The 23,757-nt window shown below is 37.0% G+C and overlaps 1 protein-coding gene and 1 long non-coding RNA gene across 2 annotated transcripts; both read left to right on the top strand.

Moving 5' to 3' along the window:
• The first annotated feature begins 2,730 nt into the window (after window positions 1–2,730).
• Window positions 2,731–4,388, top strand: LOC117605796 (uncharacterized). The gene is made up of 3 exons (XR_013062538.1): window positions 2,731–3,431; window positions 3,493–3,612; window positions 3,715–4,388. It is a non-coding gene; the product is annotated as an uncharacterized LOC117605796 (long non-coding RNA).
• Window positions 4,389–7,122: 2,734 nt separating this feature from the next.
• Window positions 7,123–22,904, top strand: LOC117606718 (putative aminopeptidase-2). The gene is made up of 32 exons (XM_034329530.2): window positions 7,123–7,430; window positions 9,311–9,424; window positions 9,651–10,056; window positions 10,185–10,340; window positions 10,492–10,957; window positions 11,058–11,296; window positions 11,359–11,729; window positions 12,142–12,422; window positions 12,852–13,039; window positions 13,127–13,294; window positions 13,376–13,528; window positions 13,701–14,321; window positions 14,491–14,649; window positions 14,939–15,410; window positions 15,503–15,741; window positions 15,806–16,158; window positions 16,541–16,818; window positions 16,928–17,118; window positions 17,271–17,438; window positions 17,515–17,661; window positions 17,725–17,803; window positions 17,879–18,405; window positions 18,714–18,872; window positions 18,986–19,279; window positions 19,668–19,851; window positions 19,925–20,081; window positions 20,144–20,406; window positions 20,857–21,497; window positions 21,755–21,928; window positions 22,112–22,264; window positions 22,420–22,498; window positions 22,560–22,904. Exons 2-32 carry the CDS (start codon window positions 9,343–9,345, stop codon window positions 22,806–22,808), a joined length of 8,097 nt encoding a protein of 2,698 aa, XP_034185421.2. The 5' UTR covers window positions 7,123–7,430; window positions 9,311–9,342; the 3' UTR covers window positions 22,809–22,904.
• The last annotated feature ends 853 nt before the right edge of the window (window positions 22,905–23,757 follow it).

The raw sequence follows: 23,757 nt of genomic DNA, 5'->3' as shown, positions 1-23,757 counted from the left end.
ATCTGTTACAAATCGAATCATCAGCTCGAGCCGAGAAAGAGGTCCGAGAATGAAACAATACATATATTAATGTGTGCAACCATAAAACTGTTTAATTCATATTTATAATCATGTTTTTTTAACAATGCAATTAAAAATATGCCAGAAGAATGAATTATAAAACTTGCTTATTTCGCAATATTTTACAAAATAATACACATAACGTACGCGACCATAAAACTTATAGGAATGAGAACTACAGGACATTATTAATTTCAAGAAGGTGAAGCGGAGGTAGTGAGAATGCAACAATTATTGAGTAATTCTTACATTAATTCTAAACGCGTCCTATAAATATAAAACAAATAATCGGCGGCCGATGCTCGCCGGTGACAACTGATCGCGCGGACGGCGTAATACGTGCGAGTGAGAAAGCAAGATGGCGAGACGGACTGTGTTTTGTCGCACAGAATGACATCGGTTTTGTCTGTCTCGTCGCGAATATTCTCACCCGCGAGTCTGACGCGATTATTCGCCGGAGATCCGCTACGAAGGGAATAAAAAATAAACAGATGTGTAATTTCTTGAAATTTTTTATTTACTTATAAAAATTAAAAACGTATTCTCCTCCAGGAGGAGGACCACGACGGCCTCCTCGTCGCCCTCGGCGCCTGCCACCGCGATATCCGCCGCGACCACCGCGATAGCCGCCGCGGCCGCCGCGGCCGCCGCGGCCGCCGCTATATAGAATTTTTTTTAACATCTTCTTTATCTGAAATATAATAATGAATTTTAATATAATTGTAGCGGACTATATATTCCATTATGTAAGATTGTGACATTATTAAAAAACCAAAAATAATCGTGGAAATTCATTTGCTACTATTGTAGAAATGATTTCCGTTTCACGAAAATCTAATTCTGCCACATTCATTACATAGATAAATCAACGTTTTTACTTACTTGCGACGTCGACGCCTTCTCCTTGCTCTCCTCTTTTCCTTGTTTCGGTTCCTTGTGTTCTTCTTTTTCCTTTTCTTCTTCTTTTTCCTTTTCTTCTTTTCTCTCCTCTTTCTTTTCTTCATCTATCTGCATCTATAAAGAAAGTAATTTATATATAAATAACGTAATATTAATGATATAATATTTCACTGGCCGATTATACGCACCTCCTGGTCTGACATCTTGTCTTTTGATTGTCTTTTGTCGTTGATGCTGAAACCACTCGAATGTTGGTGGGGATCAGGACCGTGTTCACTGTTTTATAAAATAGACCCTTTTCTAATTTCTAATTTCTGATTTTACGTATTGAATTTTTATTTTCATGTTATATATTTTTTTAATAATTTAAAATCATAATATTATAAATGAATACAAGTAGAAAACTTTTTTTTAAAATAAATATTGATGTCGTTTATTTTTCGTAGTCCTCATAAACACTCCCCACCACGGTGCCCTATGTTTCTCCGTAGTGCATTTTACGTTTTCGCGACAGTTGCTTTCGAAGCAAGAAATAGATAACATCATTGAATTTATTTCAAAGCTTTGAAAGTGTGTAGTGATCAAAGTGATAGGTGAATATTGTTGTGTGATAGTGACAATGAGTGATAGTGAAAATGTTTTCACGATTGAAGTGATTGAAGATAGGAGAAATGAATGCGAACAGCAATGTGTGATGGCAAATACAAGTCGGCGGCCAAAATTAACAGTTCATACGAGAAGATACTCGAAAAAAAGAGCATGCCGCGAAAGAAGGCGGCGGTTAGCCCTTCAGAATACGGCAAATTGTAAAGAAATTTTTGAAGAAACGACGAATGAATTGTTTGAAATTGAAGAAACAAACAATGCTGAAGATGGGATAAATATGGAAGGCACAAATTCAGAAAATGAAGAATTGATGATACAGAAAGTTGTAACGAACGAGCCTGAAGAACAATTCTGTCTACCAAGTGGCTTGAGTATCGTGGACATGCAGCACATCTTTGCCGAATTTCAAAAAATAGGTGACCATGCTAAAAACAGGGAAGACTGTGGAATTAGACACCTGAAAATAACCGGCATGAAACGGTCGGGTCTGAGGACCACCCTCAGTGTAATATGCGATATGTGCAAATATACAGGTGAAATCCACAGCGAACCTGACGAAAGCAATCACATGGAAACAAACCAGTGTGCCGTTGCTGGAACAATTGTGAATGGAGCCAGTTATGCCCAAATGGAAGAGTTCCTTGCAGCGATGAACATACCCTCCATGTCGAAGAAAGAATTTAGAAAACATCACGATGAAATAGTGAAAACATTAATTGTTGCTGCAGAAGAAGAAATGGTAACAGCGGCAGAGGAAGAAAAACGCTTGGCCATTGAAAGAGGCGATATTGTTTCCGGATGTGGAATCCCTCACATCCCCGTTGTGGCCGATGGAAGCTGGATGAAACGATCATACCGGACTGGAACGTACAATTCCGCGTCTGGAGTCGGCGTTATAATTGGATATCACACGAAGAAAGTTTTATTTATTGGTGTGAGAAACAAAGTGTGCAGGATTTGTCGATGTGCTGCGAAAAAGAAAGAAGAGCCACGAAAGCACACCTGTTTTAAAAATTGGAGCGCAAGCCAAGCATCAACGGCTATGGAAAGTGACGCTATAGTCGAAGGCTTCAAGACCAGCGTCGAAAAACGTGGGCTGATTTATTCAACACTGATTGCTGATGGGGACAGCAGCGTTTATAAAGTCAAAAAAGGTCTTATGCGGACAGTAATAAAAAATACTGTTACTGTCCGGCGTCGCAATGCACTGTAAAGTGTAGTAACACTAACTCTGTTGGTGGTTCACAATTGCATGAAATAGCAATTGTACTCGCGGATCATACGATCTCGCGAGTTGTTCGACGCCGATATACACATTTTAAAATAGTGACCTTTGAAAAGTCAAAAAAGGTCTTATGCGGACAGTAATAAAAAATACTGTTACTGTCCGGCGTCGCAATGCACTGTAAAGTGTAGTAACACTAACTCTGTTGGTGGTTCACAATTGCATGAAATAGCAATTGTACTCGCGGATCATACGATCTCGTGAGTTACGCGATGCCATACTATATTTCTTAATTTGTTACAGATTTTCGAAGAAAGGATTCCCGAGAAGAGGTTTTTTGGAGCGAAGCGAGCGTTGGACTCAAAATTTATTTTTTCAGCTGAAACAATTTTTTTCTTATTCCCTTCATGAAATTATTAATGTCCTATATCATCTATTTCCATTAACTTTTTCTTTTTTCAATATTTATCTTCATTCATCTTCATTCATCTTTGCATGAACATTTTTGTCGTTGAGAAATTAAAAACAGCATTTTCCTCTTCTCGAAATAAATTAAAAAATTATATATAGGTATATTCAAGAAAGCATTACCTAACAGGACAAATGGACTGCGAATATGCTGTTTGATCACGTATAATCGGCAAGTATAATCTTACATAATTAATATTACGTTATCTATACATAAATTGCTTTCTTCACAGATGGACGAGGAAGAAGAAGAAGAAAAGAAAGAGGATAGAAGAAACAGGAGAAAGAGGTCTAAGGAACGAAGTCGGATAAAAGGGAAGAGAAAGGAGAATCCGAGGCCGTCAACGTCGCAAGTAAGTAAAAGCGTTGATTCTTCTATGTAAGAAATGTGGCAGAATTAGATTTTTCATGAAATGGAAATTATGTCTACAACAGTAGCCATTATTATATTTCAGATAAAAATTCGATACCATAGCCATGACTGGGATGGCTGTCATGGTAATCGACGATGCAGACGTCGCGGAGAAAGAAGAGGCAGAAGCGAGCAGTGGGCGGCAGGCGACGGGCGGCCGTCTAATTATTATTTATATACCTATATTGATAATATTTAAATGAATAAATTGTATATATAGATCAATTTACATCTGTTTATTTTCCATTCCTTTTCTCAAATTATTAATGCCATGTAGTTTTTATTCGTATAAGTTTTATAGTCGCGTACGTTATGTGTATTACAGAGTCTCATCGAATCTGTCGTCGCGTGTGACTCGAACATATGTATTTCTGCCGATCGGTACTACGTTGTTTCATTCATGATACTCCTTCTCTTTCTATCGCGCTGTCCTTTTCTATGTCCGCCTGGAATTAAAATCTCGCTCGGCTCGAGTGAATTCATTTTGCTAGATGGTCAGGATTGTCACAGATGTGGCAACACCGCGACAGATCTCTCAAATGATGTGATTCGACAACTACGCCACCTCACTTTCGTTTCTTATTCTGCATAATGATGTTAGATGTCACACCGTCAAATGTCAAATTTCTCAATTAAGTGTTTTCATGATTGGCCGATTCTTTCCAATGGCGCTTATATCGATTCGGAGGAGGCCTCGAAGGAGTCTGTGCCCTTAAAACGAAATATGAATGTACAAAAATATGACATTCATGATAATGTGTGTACTGTCTGGATGAAACATGTATAAATAAATAGAAGGATCTCGAATTTTCCAAAACAAGATTAACTATTGTGTGAAAAAAAAAGTACTATAGGATACCATTTTAACACATTGACTGTTATGGCGGTCATTAGTGACCCATGCCTCAAATGCAATATAATAAAACAATAAAAAAACTTAATTACTGCAATAACATAAAATATTAAAAATTGAAAGTATAATATTTGAAAATTAGGAATTATTTATATTTTTAATAATTGGCCCTGGTCTACCGAATGCCGGGTCATTTTGATCCAGTGCAAAAGGGTTGATATTAATAACATTTTATTGCACATAAAATAACAAACAAGAGGTGTTATTTTTATAATTCATTAAGATAGCGGTTTTGAACTTATGTTCATGACTTCTCTTCATCTTCATGGCGTGTATTATAAAATATGCGCGTAAGGTTTATTCACCTGTATTACCTTGTAATATGTCTTTTCACATGTTTTCTGCTCTTGACAGCTGTTATGAAGAACGCGATTTAAAAGGGGAACAGTTAGTGCACTTGAGTCTCCAAACTGCTGTCTCTTTACATTTCATGATTTATGAGTTCATAATTTACGGTACGACGAGGGGAATTTTTTTAAATCTACATATATATGGATTTAATATAATAAATTAATTATTAGGCTGTGGTGTATCAATAAAAATATCAAAAATGGTCCTCATGGTACATTAATTTAAAGATTAAAATTTTATAAAAATATATAATCGTTTGATGACTTACGGAAATTTTTGGAATATGCTGTATATGATGGATTATGGAAAAGTACAAAGTATAATTAGTTATACTATTGTTTGTTTCAACGAAGGACCAGCCATTTTGTACTAACAATAAGACTATTGATGAAACTTTGAGCTTTAAATTGATGTGCCATAAGTGCCATTTTTTGTATATATTTCAATTTTTCATTAACTTTCTTCGGTGTCAAAAATAAAAAACATATCCAACGATAATAGCTAAGCCAGATCTAAATTAATAGGATTAATATCTCAAGCTATATTGTTATTGGAAACCTGTAATTAAATCCCTTACAGATGACGTTGCTACATAAAACTCTATCGCATAGAAATGGCCTTAAGATAAGATAGTCTTTTGTATAAATTGTTATTTTATATCCGGTTGGTTTAAAAACTGCGAAACAATTATCGTATGTCGACGGCATTTCATCTAATCACGTAATTACGGAAGAGATAAAGGTGAAATTGTAACATTTGACGCAATTTTATTTTGACCAAGATTGCTAAGAAAGATTATACGAGGAAGAGTGTAATGCCTAAAGCAGAAACATTGAAAGTTACTTTAAAGGGTTATTTGAAACATCCATAGTGTTTTAGATTACACTGAATCATAGATATTAGATGGCCTTCCAAACTGCAAACGAAAGGAAATGAAAAATTTGACAAATTTTAAGTGATAGACCCTGAAAGCTCAAAGCGATCTTTGATAATTTTTTGATGAAAAACCATGAAATAAATGAAAAATCTGTTATATACATTTTCTTGTATTCATCTTAAACTACACAAAAATATTTTTTGATTTTCTGTATTCAACAAAATGGCTGAGCTGCAGCTGCCTTAAGATGGCTGTGTTTAACAGAGTTGTTTTTGACAGATTCATATGAGGCAGCTATAGCTCCGCCATTTTATTGAATACAGAAAATAAAAAAATATTTTTGTGAAGTTCAAAATGTGTACAAAAAAACGTATATAACAGATTTTCCATTTGCTTGATGATATTAAAAAAAAAAAATGCCAAGGTAAGTTCGATTTTTCAGATTGAAAGTGGAGTAATTTCTTAAGGGATGATTTCATTTTCTCCAAATGAATTTTAATAATAATTTATGAGATTTCTTTTTTTCAGTCAAATCAAAGGAACCAAGAACAATTTTGTACATGGAAACGCTTTTATCGTCCAGGTAGACGTGACAACTAAGCATGTTACTTAAAATAATATTAAAACCATTACTTAACTAGTTATCCCAACTAAAGATCAATCAACTATTTGAAAGTTTGCAATTGGTGTGACTAATTTCTTTGTCGGCATGAATCATCAATACATCAGGTGTGAAAAACACTTGTCCTGCTTTCTGAAATGTACCATCATATTCTGTTTATTATTACAGTGTATAATATTAATGTTTGTTTTATAATGTTGTTCACATTCTGGGGAAGGAATATTTTTTCGTTTTGTCACAAAAATTTTATCTTCGCAAACTTGATAAATCTAATCATACAAAATACCTACATAATTAATTAGTTAAAAAAAAAATTATTTATAAAATTCTTACAAAATTTAAGAAAAAAAGGAATTGGACATCCAGGAATTTATTTGCCCCAATTGTATGCTGGTCACTAATAATCCCAACTGTAATCAATGCAATAAGAATGTACTGATCATGTTTAGACAAAGTTTGATACACTTTGTATTTACAGAATAAATATAAAAATCGGATATTCAATCAATACCCAAAATACTCGATTATACGGTGGACAAAGAATTTCGACCTGTTTATAAAAGCGGTATCTCTGTATGCTGACACGGTTCCTTGCGATAAAAATGGTGCCGTGTATCAGCCCTTGGTCAATCGTTTGATAAGATAATTAATACAACGTAACAAATGTTGGGCACGCGTCAAAAAGTGATGAAAACGAAGGCGACGATCTAGTTGGCAGAGAGCAGGCCGATCAGAAGGTTACAGGAATCGCGAAAAGTCGCGGCGAATCTGCTCAAACGTCGCAACATTTAATCTCAGATCGTGTACTGTATAACTTGTATTGTGTCCGTGAAAAAAAAAAGAAACGTTTGTGATACGAATTGTTATTACGATAAGTGACTTTCACTTTCGAAGTTACCTGTATTCAGCATTGACACTGGTAGTATCTTGCCGAAGGATGTGACTATGAAGACAGATGATTGAAAGACGAGTTTGTTAGTACCCAAAGATAGTTTTGTAAGTTCACTTTTATTTTTATTTTTTTAATTTTGTTGATGGTCAAGAGGGAAAGGCCACAGAATTTTGGTGCATGGAGATTAGAAAATTTATGCAAGTGATGGGGAATTTAATTAAAGAGGCCTCTTAAGTAGAGGACCTTATAGTTTTTGTAAAATGACAGTACATACATAGATTTAGGCAATTCATAATTTGGATATTTTGCAACTGAAAAATAGTATTAGAAATATTTTTAAAAATAATGGAAAATGCAATGGAGAGAGGAAATTTCAATTTCAATTTGTTTTGAGCTCCTTAAAACATTTCAGTTTTTGAATTAGTATGGGTAGCAATATAGTGTACACCTCGGTGCAAACCCTTAATCCGGAAAATTTTATTTAATATCTATTGCATTCTTGATAAAAAAATGATATAATCTTTGTTTACACTCAAATATTAATAAACTAGACATTGTAAATTTTAAAAACGTAATATCGTTAATCAACATTCGCGATGTTTAATCAGTACCTTTCCATCTGTTAATAAATTCAGTGAAATGAACGAGTTATCGCATCGGATTGTTATCTCTATTGAATAAATATTTAATCATTTATTTTTATGTCTTGTAACAGTTTCACGTGAGTACTCTATCCTTTTCACGAAAGTACCCAATACTCGAAACTGTCATCATTAGTTTGTATTTCATGAAATTGTCAATATTCAATAAGGAAAGTGTCAAGAAAATAAATTAATAAGCGGCAAATCAGACTTTCTCAGGGAAAATGACGATATAGGGGAAATAGGAATTCTTAAAATGTTCATTTTGCCGGTGTCAATATTAAAAGTAATTTAGAAACAAAATAATATGATTTGGAATGATTAAATATCATAATATGTAACTGAGAAATATGAATAATAAATAAATATCAATTCAAATTTCCCGCGTAAACGTTTACTCGCAAGTGGTGGGGATCTACAGACCTATATTATGGGGCCCACTCCCCTACATTGTCATTTTCCTCGGGGATGCTTACGGGGAAGGGCGGGAATGTACATATATTTTAATTAGTGTTCTTTTTTTTTTTAAAAAAAGGGTAGTATTTTTATTTTGAATTTCAGAAAAAGATAATTTTATAAAATAGAAGATACTACTTTCATATATTAAAGAAGTAAAACGTTTTTTAAATTTTAATTTAATATTTAGAATTTAGAGTTTACAGAATATCCCATAGAGACACTATAAGAAACACCCTGTATTATTTTCTCCATAGTCACTTTTGTAGTAATTTGATTTTTTCTATAATAAATAAATTGTATATTAACTGAAGAAAACAAGTTCATTGTCGAATCTGGTAATTGTTTGATGTCTACACCAAACAAATACTGATAAGTACGGACTAAAAATAGAGAACAGGTTGCATTTACATTGTAATCTACTAACACAAGTTTCAACGAGATCTAAATTCGCTCTAAACAAATTGTAATACATAGTACAAAGAAGGTAAATTGTAATTAATAATACCGAAGAAATTTATAAACATTGAAATCTTCTCTTACATAAAAAAAAATTTCTTTATTCAATTCATTCTATATCAATAAATTATTATTAAAAAATTCTATATATGTTACTGAATATTTTTCTTATTGCACTTGTGTTTGTCATTTTATTATTTTTCAATGAATTTGTTATCTGAAGTTATCAAAATATATAAAACAATTTCCTGTTGAATAATTCGTGTGCGTTTTACTGCTATAATTATGCAATTAGAATTTATTTATAATTTGTTATTTTTCTCTTTTTCAAGTACATTTAATAACAACTTCTATAATTTTATTCTCGTTAATATGAGAATATTTTTGATTTATAATATTTTTAAATATTTTGCAATGTTTTTATGCAGGTTATTAAACAAAGGAACAGCGAGGGGACATCATGAATTTCATCCAGGACTGGGCTTCAATTACAGTTCTCCTTTTAGTGGTCGCTGGATTTCAATTAACAAAGGGGAATCAAGGTAATGACACAAATTTTAATAAAGCTTACATATAATTAATAATTTAAAAAAAGATATGAGCCAATAATTGGTGATTAAAAGTAATATTTTAATAGTTATAAAAAGTGCTAATAGAAAAATTTAGGAAGTGTTAAAATTTAAATAATTAATAAAAAATTTATGTCTGTTTATTTCATTAACCCTTGTGTTTTTATTAATATTTAAAAAGAAATAATTTATTTTACAGAACCATTTGTCGAAGATGGAGAGAATATTACGTTCTACGACTACCGATTACCAAAATCGGTTATACCCATTAGTTATGAGATCAATCTCATACCAACCATGGGGGGTGACTTCATATTTATCGGGTCTATGAGTATTAATGCCATAGTGCAACAGTTGACCGACACCGTAACTCTTCATCGTGGAAGTGTCAATATAACGACGCTAACTGTTAACTGGAATAATCAAACGATAAATAAAACACCCTCCAGATACAACGACACTACAGAGAAATATGAAATCAGTCTTAACAGAACATTGAATAAAGGAGAGAAAATATCCATCAACATCGCGTACAATGGAAAGCTCCGAGACGACATGATTGGATTCTATAAGAGCTCTTACATCGATTCTAATGGGAAGATTAGGTAAATCGTTAATGTAGATTTTCTGTGCAAAAAGTCCTTTCGAGCATTTGGTCAAAACTCATAGGACATCTTACCATTCTGACAATCGTCAATAATGTTATACCTATATGTTTTTTAAAATGGTTTAGATGGATGGCCACGACGCAGTTCCAAACAGCGCACGCGAGACATGCTTTCCCGTGCTTCGACGAGCCAAGTTTCAAAGCAAGGTTTACAATCAGGATTCTAAGACCTCCGGGGTACAACTCTCTTAGCAACATGCCACTTCATAAAAGTTATAAAGAGTAAGTAATTTTGGAAAAATAAGGGGTCGAGGAAGGACAACTGTCCAGGGGGACTACCTTCTTCCTCTTCAGGAAGTGGCAGCATATGCTGACACAATTACTCGCCCAATGTACATTCGGCCTGACACATTTCTGTTTTGGTTTTGTACAGACCACAAGGAACCTGGGACGAATTTCAACAAAGTATCCCTATGTCCACTTATCTGGTCGCCTTCATCATCTCGGACTTCGAAAGTTTGCAATTAGGCAACTTAAGCATTTGGGCCAGGCCCAATGCCATTCGTCAAGCGATGTATGCCAGGGACCTCAGTCTAGACGCCACTATTTACCTGTCCAGATTGTTCAAGCAAGATTTCAACATCCCCAAGATGGATATGGTTGCCATACCAGACTTCTCAGCTGGCGCGATGGAGAACTGGGGTATCATCACCTACAGAGAAATGAGATTGCTATGTGACAGTTCGACTTCCGATTATGCTAATCAATCCGTCGCTACTGTAATCGTTCATGAATTGACTCACGAGTGGTTCGGTAATATGATCACTCCTGAATGGTGGAGCTACTTGTGGCTGAGCGAAGCGTTCGCTAGGTACTTCCAGTACTTTGGCACTGCACAGGTAATTATGATCTTCTTGTTACATTTTATAATTTAGGTTTTGTATGAAAGTGGAACATTGTCATCTGAAAATTGTACACCTGCTACGCTATATTTTTCAGATTGAAAAAACATGGAACTTGGAGGAACAGTTCGTAGTAGAACAGCATCAGACAGCCTACGCTTCAGACGGGGTCGAATCATCTCAGCCAATGAGTCGTGAGGTTTCCAATACCCAGCAGCTTAGTTCAATAGGGGACACCATAACTTACAACAAAGGTGGCAGCATCGTAAGAATGATGAATCTCATATTCGGATCCGACGTGTTCGAAGCTAGCCTGCAAAATTATCTGAGCAACAAGTAATTATCAAATTCATTAAATGATTTTGTTGGATGTACGTAACATTTTATACTTGTTGCAGCAAAGAGACAAAGGTAGCGCGACCAGAGAATCTATGGGAGGAATTTCAGAAGGAGATCAACAAACGTAATCAGTCTCTAAACGCCACTGTTCGTGAAATCATGTCCACATGGACAGAGAAAGCTGGATATCCGGTTCTAAACATAGCCATCAACAGAGAGGGTGTAGCAAGTCTGCAACAAAGACGTTTCTTTTTGAGGAATTTAAAATCGACACCTACGAACCTGACATGGTGGGTACCTCTCAGTTGGACCACCAAAGAGAATCCAAACTTTAATGTTGTGAAGCCGAGATACTGGTTGAACAAGGAACGAGACACAATTAATGTTGGGAACAGTTCAGGATGGGTGATATTCAATGTTCAATCATCAGGTAAGTAGTAATACCTATATGATACTGAGTATAGCAGCTTTCCCTAGGGAAAAGGGCAGTGTAGAGATAGAAGGGTCTACTACTGAAAAGATCTGAGAAAAATGGCGTTATGGGGGGGGGCTTTCTATGATAATGAAATGAAAAAAAGATCATTTCCAAAGTTTACATCATTCACGATAATAGAATTTTTAATATACAAAGATAAAGTGTGATTAAATATTTTACATACACCCGACTTACCAACGATAACAAGATATCATTATCTTCATAAAATTGCACCTTATTTATTATTGCACAAGATATACAATGCAGGTTATTGTACTTCTTGAAAATATTAAATATTAAATACTATACTATTTAAATAATTCTGCAAAGGAAGAAAATAAAAATTTTTTGATTTTATTGATTGCAGGTTTCTACCGAGTGAATTATGACTATGCATCCTGGTATCGCATTTTCGAAACTCTAAACAGCAAAAACTATGCAGACATTCATGTGCTTAATCGAGCAGTGTTGGTTGATGATTCTTTGAATCTAGCAAGAGCTGGTATGCTCTCGTATAACATAACATTTGATTGTCTGCAGTATCTTAAATTCGAAACAAATTATTTGCCTTTCAAATCTGCGTTCTCTGGACTATCGTATCTTGATCAAAGATTATCTGGACATGCCGAATATTACAAACAGTTTAAGGTTCGTTCACTAATTAAGTATTTATGATTACCACTTCTCGTTAAACACACGTGTCATAGTTTGATGACCTAGAATGAGCTCGTTTTACAGTAACCGTATGATAATTCGCTGTTGGGAACGCCCTCTGCCCGTACGCATGCACCGGCGCCCCACTCCCTCGCCTAGTTGGCCAATGACGCACGGCAGTTCCCCCTTCCTATGCATCACCCACGCATGCGCGCGTATCCCTCTATTGCCTAACTGACCTAACTAACGCTCTATAATTTCAAAGTCCTGAAGGCGGCAAATTATCAAGCAGCTACTGTATATTGACAATTCTATGAATGCCCTGCCCCTGTAACATCCTGTGTGACAATATAACGAGATCCTATTACATATGAAGTTTACCTAAATAGAAATATCAATTGCATGATCCATTTTCTTTTGCAGAATTTTGTCCTTGTTCTTATCGAAAATAGATACAAAGAACTGGGGTATCTGGATCGTCCCAATGATGACAGATTGACAGTATTATTGAGAGGGGAATTAAACAAATGGGCCTGCAATTATGGCCACCAGGGATGCATTCAGACTTTCACTAACATGTTCCAACAATGGAGGAAGAACAACACTTCAACGTAAAAAGATTATTAAATTTATAATATATTCATAATAACATGATCTGTTCATTGATTAGTCATTGGTTAATTTTGCTCTTTATACAGAATCAAACCAAACCAGAGATCAGTAGCATATTGCATGGGTGTGAAATATGGATCAAAGGACGACTGGGAATTCCTATGGAATCAGTATTTCAATTCGAATTCTGCCAATGATCAAATAACCTTATTACAAGCTCTTGGATGCAGCAATAACAGCACGATCTTAGAGATGTAAGGACATCAGCGTTATAAATAATATCAACAATCTCATTAAGAATGTTATTTTAAGACAGTATCGTCTCCTTGTTTCAGATATCTCCTTTCCGCCCTGAAGAGTTTCGAAGAGACCAGAATTCGCAAACAGGACTGTACTTCAGTGTTTTCAGCTGTCTATGGTTCCGGTATAGGGGGTGCAGAGTTCGTACTAAATTTCGTCGATAAATACCATGCTCAGATGAAGGAATAGTACGTAATGGATGATTAAAAATGTAGTAGACTAATTATATTGTCTCTGCCCCACTATGGTGGCTACGCTGATACCAATTGGCTCCAATGGTGGCTCCATTGGCAATATAACGAAAATCTACTAAGGATGACTATATTCACTTAAAATTGAAAATTTAATTATGTATTTCAGCAACGGACTAGGTTTAGTTTCGAGTGTCCTCTCCTCAGCCTCTCAGCGATTCTCAACCAAACAATTGGTGGACAAATTCGACAACTTAATCCAACGACGTAAAGTGGAATTCGAAAGTATCCAAACCTCTCTACAAAATGCCCTGGAAATCGCAAAGTACGAATTATGGTGGTTTGAGAAGAACATAGATCCCATCATATCGTGGATAGACTCTCACGATAAAGAGAACCCACCTCCAATAGATAGCGAGTATCGTTTACCTCAAAATTTAAGTCCTTCTAAGTATTATATTGATGTCAAAACGGACGTGAACCAAGCTGACAATTTTACCTTCGACGGAACAGTGAGGATCGACACTGTGGTCAAGCAAAAGACAAAAACGATCGTTTTACATTCGTCAGACCTTAGCCACGACAATGTTAATGTACTCGTAGGGGATAAATCTGTGGCTGTATTGAGCTTCACTGTTGATAAAAAATATGACTTTTTGACGATTGAAGTTGCCCAAGAATTGCAAGTTGGACAGAATGTGACCATCGTAGTAGGGTTCAAAGGGTCCTTGAACGAGGACATGAGAGGATTTTATAGAAGTTGGTATTTCGACCTTTATGGTAAAGTAAGGTACGTTTTATTATAGTGGACATATTACATTGCCATAAATATAATTGTAGGAACGAACAATTTTTAAAAGAGGTAGCATACAGTACCTGCTTTTGAGTTTGAGAACGTCATTAGTGTAGCCCTTTGTAATTATTTACATCGCTTAAAGATGACACTTATCCTTTTACAGATGGTTAGCAGCCACTCATATGGAACCAGTCGGAGCAAGAAAGATGTTCCCTTGTTTCGACGAGCCAGCAATGAAAGCCAAATTTGTGGTCAATGTAACCGTGCCAGGAGATTATAGTGCCATTAGCAACATGCCGATTGAACACACCGTAGATCATGGGTAAGTATCTTATTTCCCTCTGACGCTTCAATTAAGTAGATTTTTGAAGGAGAATGGTAACTCAGAACAAGGGCGATTAGAAGTAGCAAGGTGGGCACGGGCGCCCGTTGGTGCCCGTTTTTGCACGTTACGGGCTCGAGATGCGTTTTCGTTTCGGGCGAGTCGTTGGGAGTGGTGGGGTACTCCCCACTCCCAAAGTTTCTCGAGGTCACGCAGCTGAATGCCTTTCGCTTCTTAATCTGATTTACAACTCTCGTGCGCCCTCATCAACGTGAATTTCCATTTACAGAAATGGACGAAGGTCGCTTCTATTCAAGGAAACTCCTATCATGTCCACGTATCTGGTGGCTCTAGTGGTGTCCGACTTTAAAGTACTGAGGAATACCAATGGAAAATATGCTGTCTGGACAAATCCAATGGCGATAAAATACGCAAACTATTCCTTGTCCGTGATGGAGCCCTTAGTCAGTTATTATGAGAAAGCATTGTCAATACCGTACCAGCTTCCCAAGTTGGACATGGTAGCATTACCAGACTTCGTGTCAGGTGCAATGGAGAACTGGGGTCTGTTGACTTACAAAGAAAGATATTTGTTGGAAGGTGATGAATCAACGACAGACTCGAAACAGAGCATCATCGATGTTATTTCCCATGAAATCACTCATCAGTGGTTTGGAGATTATGTCAGCCCTCTTTGGTGGAAGTATCTTTGGCTAAATGAAGGTTTTGCTAGGTACTTCCAATATCATGGAACAGCCAGTGTAAGTGTAGCAGCTATGAAAGTCGTTTGACATCTTATGATGGCATCCAGCTGAAGGTGTTAATCCAGTTATTACAATGCTCCCGTTACCAGGTGAAGAAGGATTGGTCCTTGGAAGCTCAGTTCGTAGTGGAACAGTTGCACTCGGCTTTAGAAACGGACAGTTTAGCCTCCACTCACCCCATGACCCATGATGTGTACAGCCCAACGCAAATCAGAGGAATATTCGATACCATATCTTATGCCAAGGCCGCTAGCGTGATCAGAATGTTGGAGAAATCATTGGGTAACGACGTATTCTTCAAGGCACTTCACAATTATCTTGAAAAACGGTAAGACATCGGTTGCACTGAACTCATTAATTACGTATGTCCTGACTACTTTTTAATCTCCCAGGAAATACGACGTAGCAACACCGACGGACTTGGCCGATGCCTTCAAAGATCAGATTACTGATCCAGTCGTCAAGAACGAGATTCACTCAATTATGAACTCATGGACCAACCAATCTGGTTACCCTGTTATCCATGTCACCGTTCAACCTGATTATGTGATCCTCAGACAAGAAAGATTCATCCTGAAGCCAGGGAAGGACAAGGTCTCTGCAGCCAAATGGTACACTCCTATCAGTTGGACATCTCTGAACACCCTAAATTTCAATGACACGAAGCCAAGATACTGGCTGCAGAACACTACCGACTCTCTGCCAAACAAAAATGATCTAATCTTGCTGAATTTGCAACAATCTGGTAAATGACCAATTTATTATTTCCTCTATAGAATGAGTCACCTGTCCATTTGACCTTCCAGACCTTCTAACCCTATTTATTTTCAATTTAAAACTGTACAGTATCGAGCAAAGTAGACTCCCATACTTTGTCTCTTTCTGTGGGCCTCCTTCAAGAGGCAGACGGGGAAGGGGAACCGCCGAGGTGGGGCGGGAACCCAGGGAAGGGGAAGAACGCTGAACCCCAGAACCTGGGAAACCTATGGGAGGGGGGAGTTCGAACGCCGCCATCTTCCCTAGGGAAGCCCACCATGCTCGACACTGTACATCGAACGCTGACACTTCTAGCATTAATATTGCACTAGCTTGTATCACTCTAATTCGAAAAAATTATGTATTTTCAGGCTTCTATCGTACGAATTACGACAACCAAACCTGGAAACGAATAATCAACGTCTTGAAGAGCGACCAACGCGAGAAGATTCACGAGATTAATCGTGCTTCATTGATCGATGATTTAATGAACTTAGGCAGGGCAGAGATGGTTGATTATGACATTGTTTTTTCTGCTACGCAATATTTGACCCAAGAGACGGATTACATTCCATGGCGTGCATTTTTCAACAACTTGAATTATTTGCATAAACATATGCAAGAAAGAGACGCGTACGGTGCTTTCAAGGTACCCCATCAAATTTATCCGTTCTTCTTAATAGCAACATTAGCATGCTTGAAATTTTTTATGGAGGGGAAGTCTACTGCATTATTAATTTGATAAAATTATTTTGCAGCGATACGCGAGCTCACTGCTCCTTCCAATATACAATAAACTGGGATTCGAAGATAAAGAAACAGACAGTCATGTAACTAAATTGTTCAGATCGCACGTTCGCAAGTGGGCTTGTAAATTAAATATAAGCAACTGTGAAGAAGAAGCTTGGTCGTATTGGCGTTTTAACCCTTCAAGCAACAAATACGCATCGTAAGTACTGTATGACTTTCTATAAGTTTAAAAATAATATTACTATGCTATGTTGTTTCCACAGACTATACAGTCACATGTATAGTCGGTGGAAGAAATATACAAATATTTTTTTACTAATAAATGTATTCTATCAAAATGATTTTTTATAGGATTCAGGCCAATTACTACAGCGTAGTTTATTGCACGGTTGCCAGAAGGAACAGTTTTTCCGATTGGGATCTTTTAATGGACCTCTATAAAATAACATCATTCCCTGCACACAAGTTGACATTACTTCAATCTTTAGCTTGCACCACGGACAAAGTCCTTCTCGATCAGTAAGTAACCATCTACAGGATGCTTCAAAAAAAGGTGTTCAATTTTTTAAATACCTTTGTGTTCATTTTTTGTTAGGTTACTTCATCAAGCAATAACAAAGGATTATGTCATACGATTCGAGGATAGCTCGAGCGTATTTTCTTATGTTATGGACGCCAGCCCAGAGGGTGTTGAAACCGTCATCGAATTTGTTAAAAATAATTACGAAAAAATGGTCAAATAGTAAGTGAATCAACATGATTGAAAAAAAAATGATTTTTATTAATTTCACGATAACTTCGACAGCTTTAGGCAAGAGTCCAGCGTGCGCAGTATAGTAAGCGCAATAGGGAAGAAAGTTTTCACCCAGAAGCTTTATAATAAAGTAATTAGTATCTTTAATTAAATTTCATACCGATACGTCATAAGTGGTGGAATATTATTGTACATTTTCTTGCAGTACACCAATTTGCTTGAATGGCTGAGTGTAAAGGATCCAACTTCTCAAAACACATTGAACTCGTACAAAAATGACCCGGACTATGAATTGAAATGGGCGGAGAGACATATTCCTATGCTACACGAATGGTTCGAGACCAAATATTCTCACGAGGACTATAGACTGCCGTCTACATTTTCACCGTTGAAATATAACATCTCTCTGTCTCCTGGATTCGAGGAGAGGAACTTCACGTTTACCGGAAGGGTGAAGATCGAAATAGAGCGCAAAAGAGACGATGTATCTCGTATAGTCGTGAACGCGTATAAACTATACATCAAGGACGTATCCGTATATCAAAATCCCTCTGAACCATTGCAAGTAAGCAGTTGGCTACTGAACCCCAATACACAGACACTATCGATATTTATGAAGAATTTTATAAAAAGTGACAAACTGTTCGTCGACATTACGTACACCGGTAATTTGAATGACGATATGGAAGGATTTTATCGAAGTCATTATGTCAATAGTAAGAAACAACTTCGGTGAGTAGAAAGTAGTAAAGAAAATGAGAAAAGAATTTTTTGAGATTTTAAAACACATTTGAGATCGATCAGGACGGGATTCAGATTTCTGGGGCCACGGTGCTATTAAATCTATAAACTCGATTGAAAATTGAAATTTATTCTAAATAAAATTAAATAACATCTAATCACATTAAAATGGAGCACGAAAAATATTTTTTAAAAGGTGGCCCTGGACTGTAGCCCCCTTTAGACCTCCCCCTGGGATCGGATGTGTTAAACTGCTGAAGTATCAAAATTTAAACATTTTTAACAATATTGTTTTACAGTTGGTTGGCTACGACTCAGTTTGAACCAACTTATGCCAGACAAGCGTTCCCATGCTTCGATGAACCGGCCATGAAAGCTAAATTTGTGATTGAAATGGAAAGACCCACGGATTACGTTGCCCTCAGCAATATGCCTCTCTCAAGCACCCGTCCGTCAAAGTGAGTATGCCAATGACACCACACAAATGATGAAATATTTGTGTAATTTATTATCTTGTCAATGTCACGCTTAAAAATTCATTTGTGAATTTTTCTTGCATTTATATTTTCAGTAACACAGGCCGTGTTTGGGATACGTTTAAGGAAACGCTGAATATGTCATCGTATCTGATTGCGTTCGTCGTCTGCGATTTCCAAAAATTGAGAACTTCCTTACAATCTACAAATGTGTGGGGTCGGCCTGAGATTGTAGCAAAGGGCGAATTAGCAGAAATCGTTGCTCCAAGAATACTTCAGTACTTGTTCGAGGAAACTGAACATTTATTTACATTTCCGAAATTGGACCTCATAGGAATTCCAGACTTCCAAATGGGTGCCATGGAAAATTGGGGACTCGTCACATTTAGGTAAAATTAATAGAAATGAAATTATAGTTGAAGTTTCCATTAATTGGGAAGCTAGTAAGTTGGGACTCCGGGGTGGGATCATAGGTGGCATGCGCATGCGCGTGGTCACGCGATCAGCTACTCCCTCAGCGTTTAAACATGGCGGCCGGATGTCCATATTTAAGCTTTAATCGTTTATATCTCGCAAAGGAAACTATATATTGTAAAATGGTTCAGGACTTTTCGATTCATTTTGGCACGGAGAATCTGTAGTTATCAAAACATCTATGAATTTCCTTTAAATTTATATGAAATTTTCAACTAAATAGCTTTCAATTGTAGGTTAGCTGTTACTTAGTTATTTAATCGCCGATGCAGTTGATAAAATGAATTTAATTATATTATACAGAGAGTACGGACTTTTCTATGAAAAGGACGTGACAACGGCTAAATACACGGATTATATAATCACCATAATAGCCCATGAATTGGCTCATTCGATGTTTGGAAACCTGGTCACTTGCGATTGGTGGGAATACATTTGGTTGAACGAAGGTTTCGCGGAATACATGCAGTGGCGACTTTCGGATATGGTAAGCATTCTAGTTAAAACATCTTTTGTTCACATTATATGTCCTTAACGTATTTGCTATAAATCAATTGTAGTATCAACCTCAATATAACTACCAGCATCTCGTCGTCGTCAACGATTTACAACCGGCGTTGCTAAACGACGCCTCGTCATCGACCCACCCTATGAACAATCCTGTTAGCAAACCTTCGGAAATAAAAAAAGTCTTCGACACCGTTACTTATGGAAAATGTAAGTGATTGTCTATGAAAGACATAAAGAATTATATCACGAAATCAATAACGATTTTCCAGCGTCCAGCGTGATACGAATGATACAAAAAACATTTGGGCAAGAAGTGTTCAAAAACGTCATATCAAACTATTTGACGCGTCATCGGTATAGTACAGCAACTCCAAAAGACCTTTGGAAACATTTCACAAGAGAGGTGAACAAAACAGGTGGTTTAGGGGAATGGAACATAACATTTGAATCGCTAATGGACGGCTGGACCAATAAACCAGGATATCCAATTGTGCTTGCAGAGTATAACTTCCCCACCCTAAAGCTAACTCAGGTAATTATCATACTGCTAGTAGGACGTTCAGCAAGTAGTAAGCCGGGCATAGCTGTAATGCTGTTCCTAGGTTCGACCTGTGTCCTATGCCACGCAGTTCTACCTTGGCACTCCCTAGGCTCTCCTTAGGTTTTCTGTAGACTCTTTTCAAATTCTCACAAGCCCTAGCTTGGTCTTTCCTAGACTCTTTCATAGGATCTGCCATAGTTTTCCCTAAGTTCTCCATAGGCTTTACCTTGACGCTTCCTACAACCCCCTTCAGTTTTCCCTAGGTCCTCACTAATTCAGGTTCTCCTTGCCTTAACACTTTCCAGACTCCTTCCAAGCTCTCCGCAGTCTTTACCTACTCTTCTAATAAGTTTTCTACACTATCTCCCCCTGCCTCTTCTTAGGCTCTTTCTAGACTCTTCCTCAACTATCCACATCCATTGCACAAATTATTGGTTTCAGAAACATTACTCCACGTATAAACGTTCCGGGGATTTCTGGATACCGATAACTATGACAGACAGCTACACACCGGATTTCATGAAGACTTCGACAAACTTATGGTTAGGAGAAGATATCTTGCGTCTCAATTTAAAGAGGGATGTGGACTGGTTCATTATAAACATCCAACAGTCCGGTTATTATCGAGTAAACTACGACACCGATTCCTGGTTACGTTTGATCAAAGCTCTAATGGAACCTACTCATAGTGGCATACACTTCACAAATCGTGCTCAAATCGTCGATGATGCTTTCAACCTGGCTCGCGATGGCCATCTGACGTACAACATAACGATAGGCACCACAGTGTACCTGGTGAAGGAGAAAAATTACTTGCCCTGGAAAGCGTTCTTTAACGCATTGAATTTTATTGTACAACGATACGAAGGGCGAATTGGCAGTGACTTGCTTCGGGACTACGTTTTAGCTTTGACGACAAACAGGTACAAGGATCTAGGCTTCCTGGACTCGTACACGGAACCCCATCTTAACCAGTTGAACAGGGAACTGATCCTAACTTGGACATGCAAATATGGCAATAAAGATTGTGTAACGCAGTCTACCAGCTTATTTAGAGAATGGCGCAAAGATGTTAAGAACAAGTAAGTTTTATATTCTGGCCAGCTTAACGTGTTCGAGCCTGGAGTAAGTGGTGCAGTTCAGTCGAGACAAGGGAAGTTATGAAATCATTAATTTCATCTATTTTCATGACTGAACGATTGTACATCTTTTTAAAATGGTACTACTTCTTCTTCTCTGGTACAGGTAGATCTACTCAATCAGGCTCGAACGTGTTATGTCTGAGTTGCTTATAGTAAATAACTGACCTTTATTTGAAAATATGTAAATAATTCAACAGGAACGGAATTTCGCCAAACGCAAGAGCAGCCGTTTATTGTACAGCTTTGAAAAGTGGATCTGACACCGAATGGAACTTTTTGTGGGAACAGTACCTGAAGACAGACCTTGCTACTGAGAAGATGGTCATGCTAAATGCTTTCGGTTGCACTGACAACAAAATATTATTAAACAAGTAAGTTAAAAATAATACTAAAATTATTAAGAATTATTCTTTTGGAATTGTACTTCTATTATCACCATCAGCAACATAAAATTTCTATTGTGCAGAACCTAACCTACAAATTTAGTAGCGGCCATAACTAAAATGTAGGTTTTTTTTAACGAGACGAAATAAAAATAAAAATGTTCGTTACAGATACATACAATACATGCTGGATCGTACATACCCCTCAAAAATTCGCAAACAAGATATTAGCGCAGCGTTTGCATCAATTTACAATGCTGGACAACATGGAGTTGACGCGATTTTGGACTTCGTGATGAACGATTACGAGAAATTATACGAATAGTAAGTGAACGCTTTCTGCTGCTTACTTTTTACAAAAGGAGGAGGGCTCTAATTGTAAGGGTGATACCTCGGGCAGGTGTCCATCTGACCGATGCCCGAGGGCGCTCCGATTCCACTGATCAGTCGGATGAAAATGTAATCAATTTTTGTTTTAGCTACGGTAACTGGGACGGTGTTGCTGATTTAATCTCCAAAGTGGCTTCACGTGTTTCAACTTCAAGTCAAATTTTAAAGGTAATTCATTATCTCCATTCGAGCAACGTCCAGTAACTAATTATTTTGATGAATTTTGCAGTTAAACACATTTGCTGAGACTAAAGTAGGAAATATCACGAACCTTCTACCAGCAGTGCAATCTGCAATCAAAACAGCGAAGAAAAATGAAGATTGGTACTTAACGAACTCACCAGTAATCAATCGCTTATTGAAACATGCAATTACTGCCATACAAAAACATAATTCCAGTGCTGCAGTTACCATTCAGCCTTTATTAATTCTTTTCACAACAGTATGTACAATATTCGTGTACATATTAAGTAATTGAACAAATATTAGGAAACATTGCGTTAATTGTAGTTGGATAAATTTTATACAGCTGTATGTAACTCAAATAATTATATCGAGAATTAAATAAAGTTATATTTTCTAAAAATTTTGAAATTTATTTTCATTTTGATGTCACTTACATCCATGCATTCTTTATATTCCTGTATTCCTTACATTTCAGCAACCCTTATATCCCTGCATCCCTTACATCTCTGCATCCTTTACACACCTGCAACCCTTACATCCCTTGCATCCTTTATATTCCTGCATCTCTTACATTCCTCCACCTCTTACATCCCTGCACCCCTTACATCCTTGCTTCCTTTATATTACTGCATCCCTTACGTCCCTGTATTCCTTACATTCGTAAATCATGCCGAAATTTTGGCCCTCTAGCGGGAAAAATGTGAACTAAACTTTCGATGTCGAATCAGCGCCATCTGGTTTTGGAAAAAGGAACTAAACCTTGCATCAATTTTGGCCCTCTAGCGGGAAAAATGTGAACTAAATTTTCGATGTCGAATCAGCGCCATCTGGTTTTGGAAAAAGGAACTAAACCTTGCATCAATTTTGGCCCTCTAGCGGGAAAAATGTGAACTAAATTTTCGATGTCGAATCAGCGCCATCTGGTTTTGGAAAAAGGAACTAAACCTTGCATCGATTTTGGCCCTCTAGCGGGAAAAATGTGAACTAAATTTTCGATGTCGAATCAGCGCCATCTGGTTTTGGAAAAAGGAACTAAACCTTGCATCGATTTTGGCCCTCTAGCGGGAAAAATGTGAACTAAATTTTCGATGTCGAATCAGCGCCATCTGGTTTTGGAAAAAGGAACTAAACCTTGCATCGATATTGGCCCTCTAGCGGGAAAAATGTGAACTAAAATTTCGACCTCGAATCAGCGCCCTCTGGCGGCAAAAAAGGGAACGAGATTGTACTTACCTTTACTT

The sequence above is a fragment of the Osmia lignaria genome, chromosome 8 (assembly GCF_051020975.1).
Source record: "Osmia lignaria lignaria isolate PbOS001 chromosome 8, iyOsmLign1, whole genome shotgun sequence".
Classification (NCBI taxonomy): Eukaryota; Metazoa; Arthropoda; class Insecta; order Hymenoptera; family Megachilidae; genus Osmia; species Osmia lignaria.
Note: the sequence above shows the minus strand (reverse complement) of the source record. Positions and strands in the feature narration are given on the sequence as shown.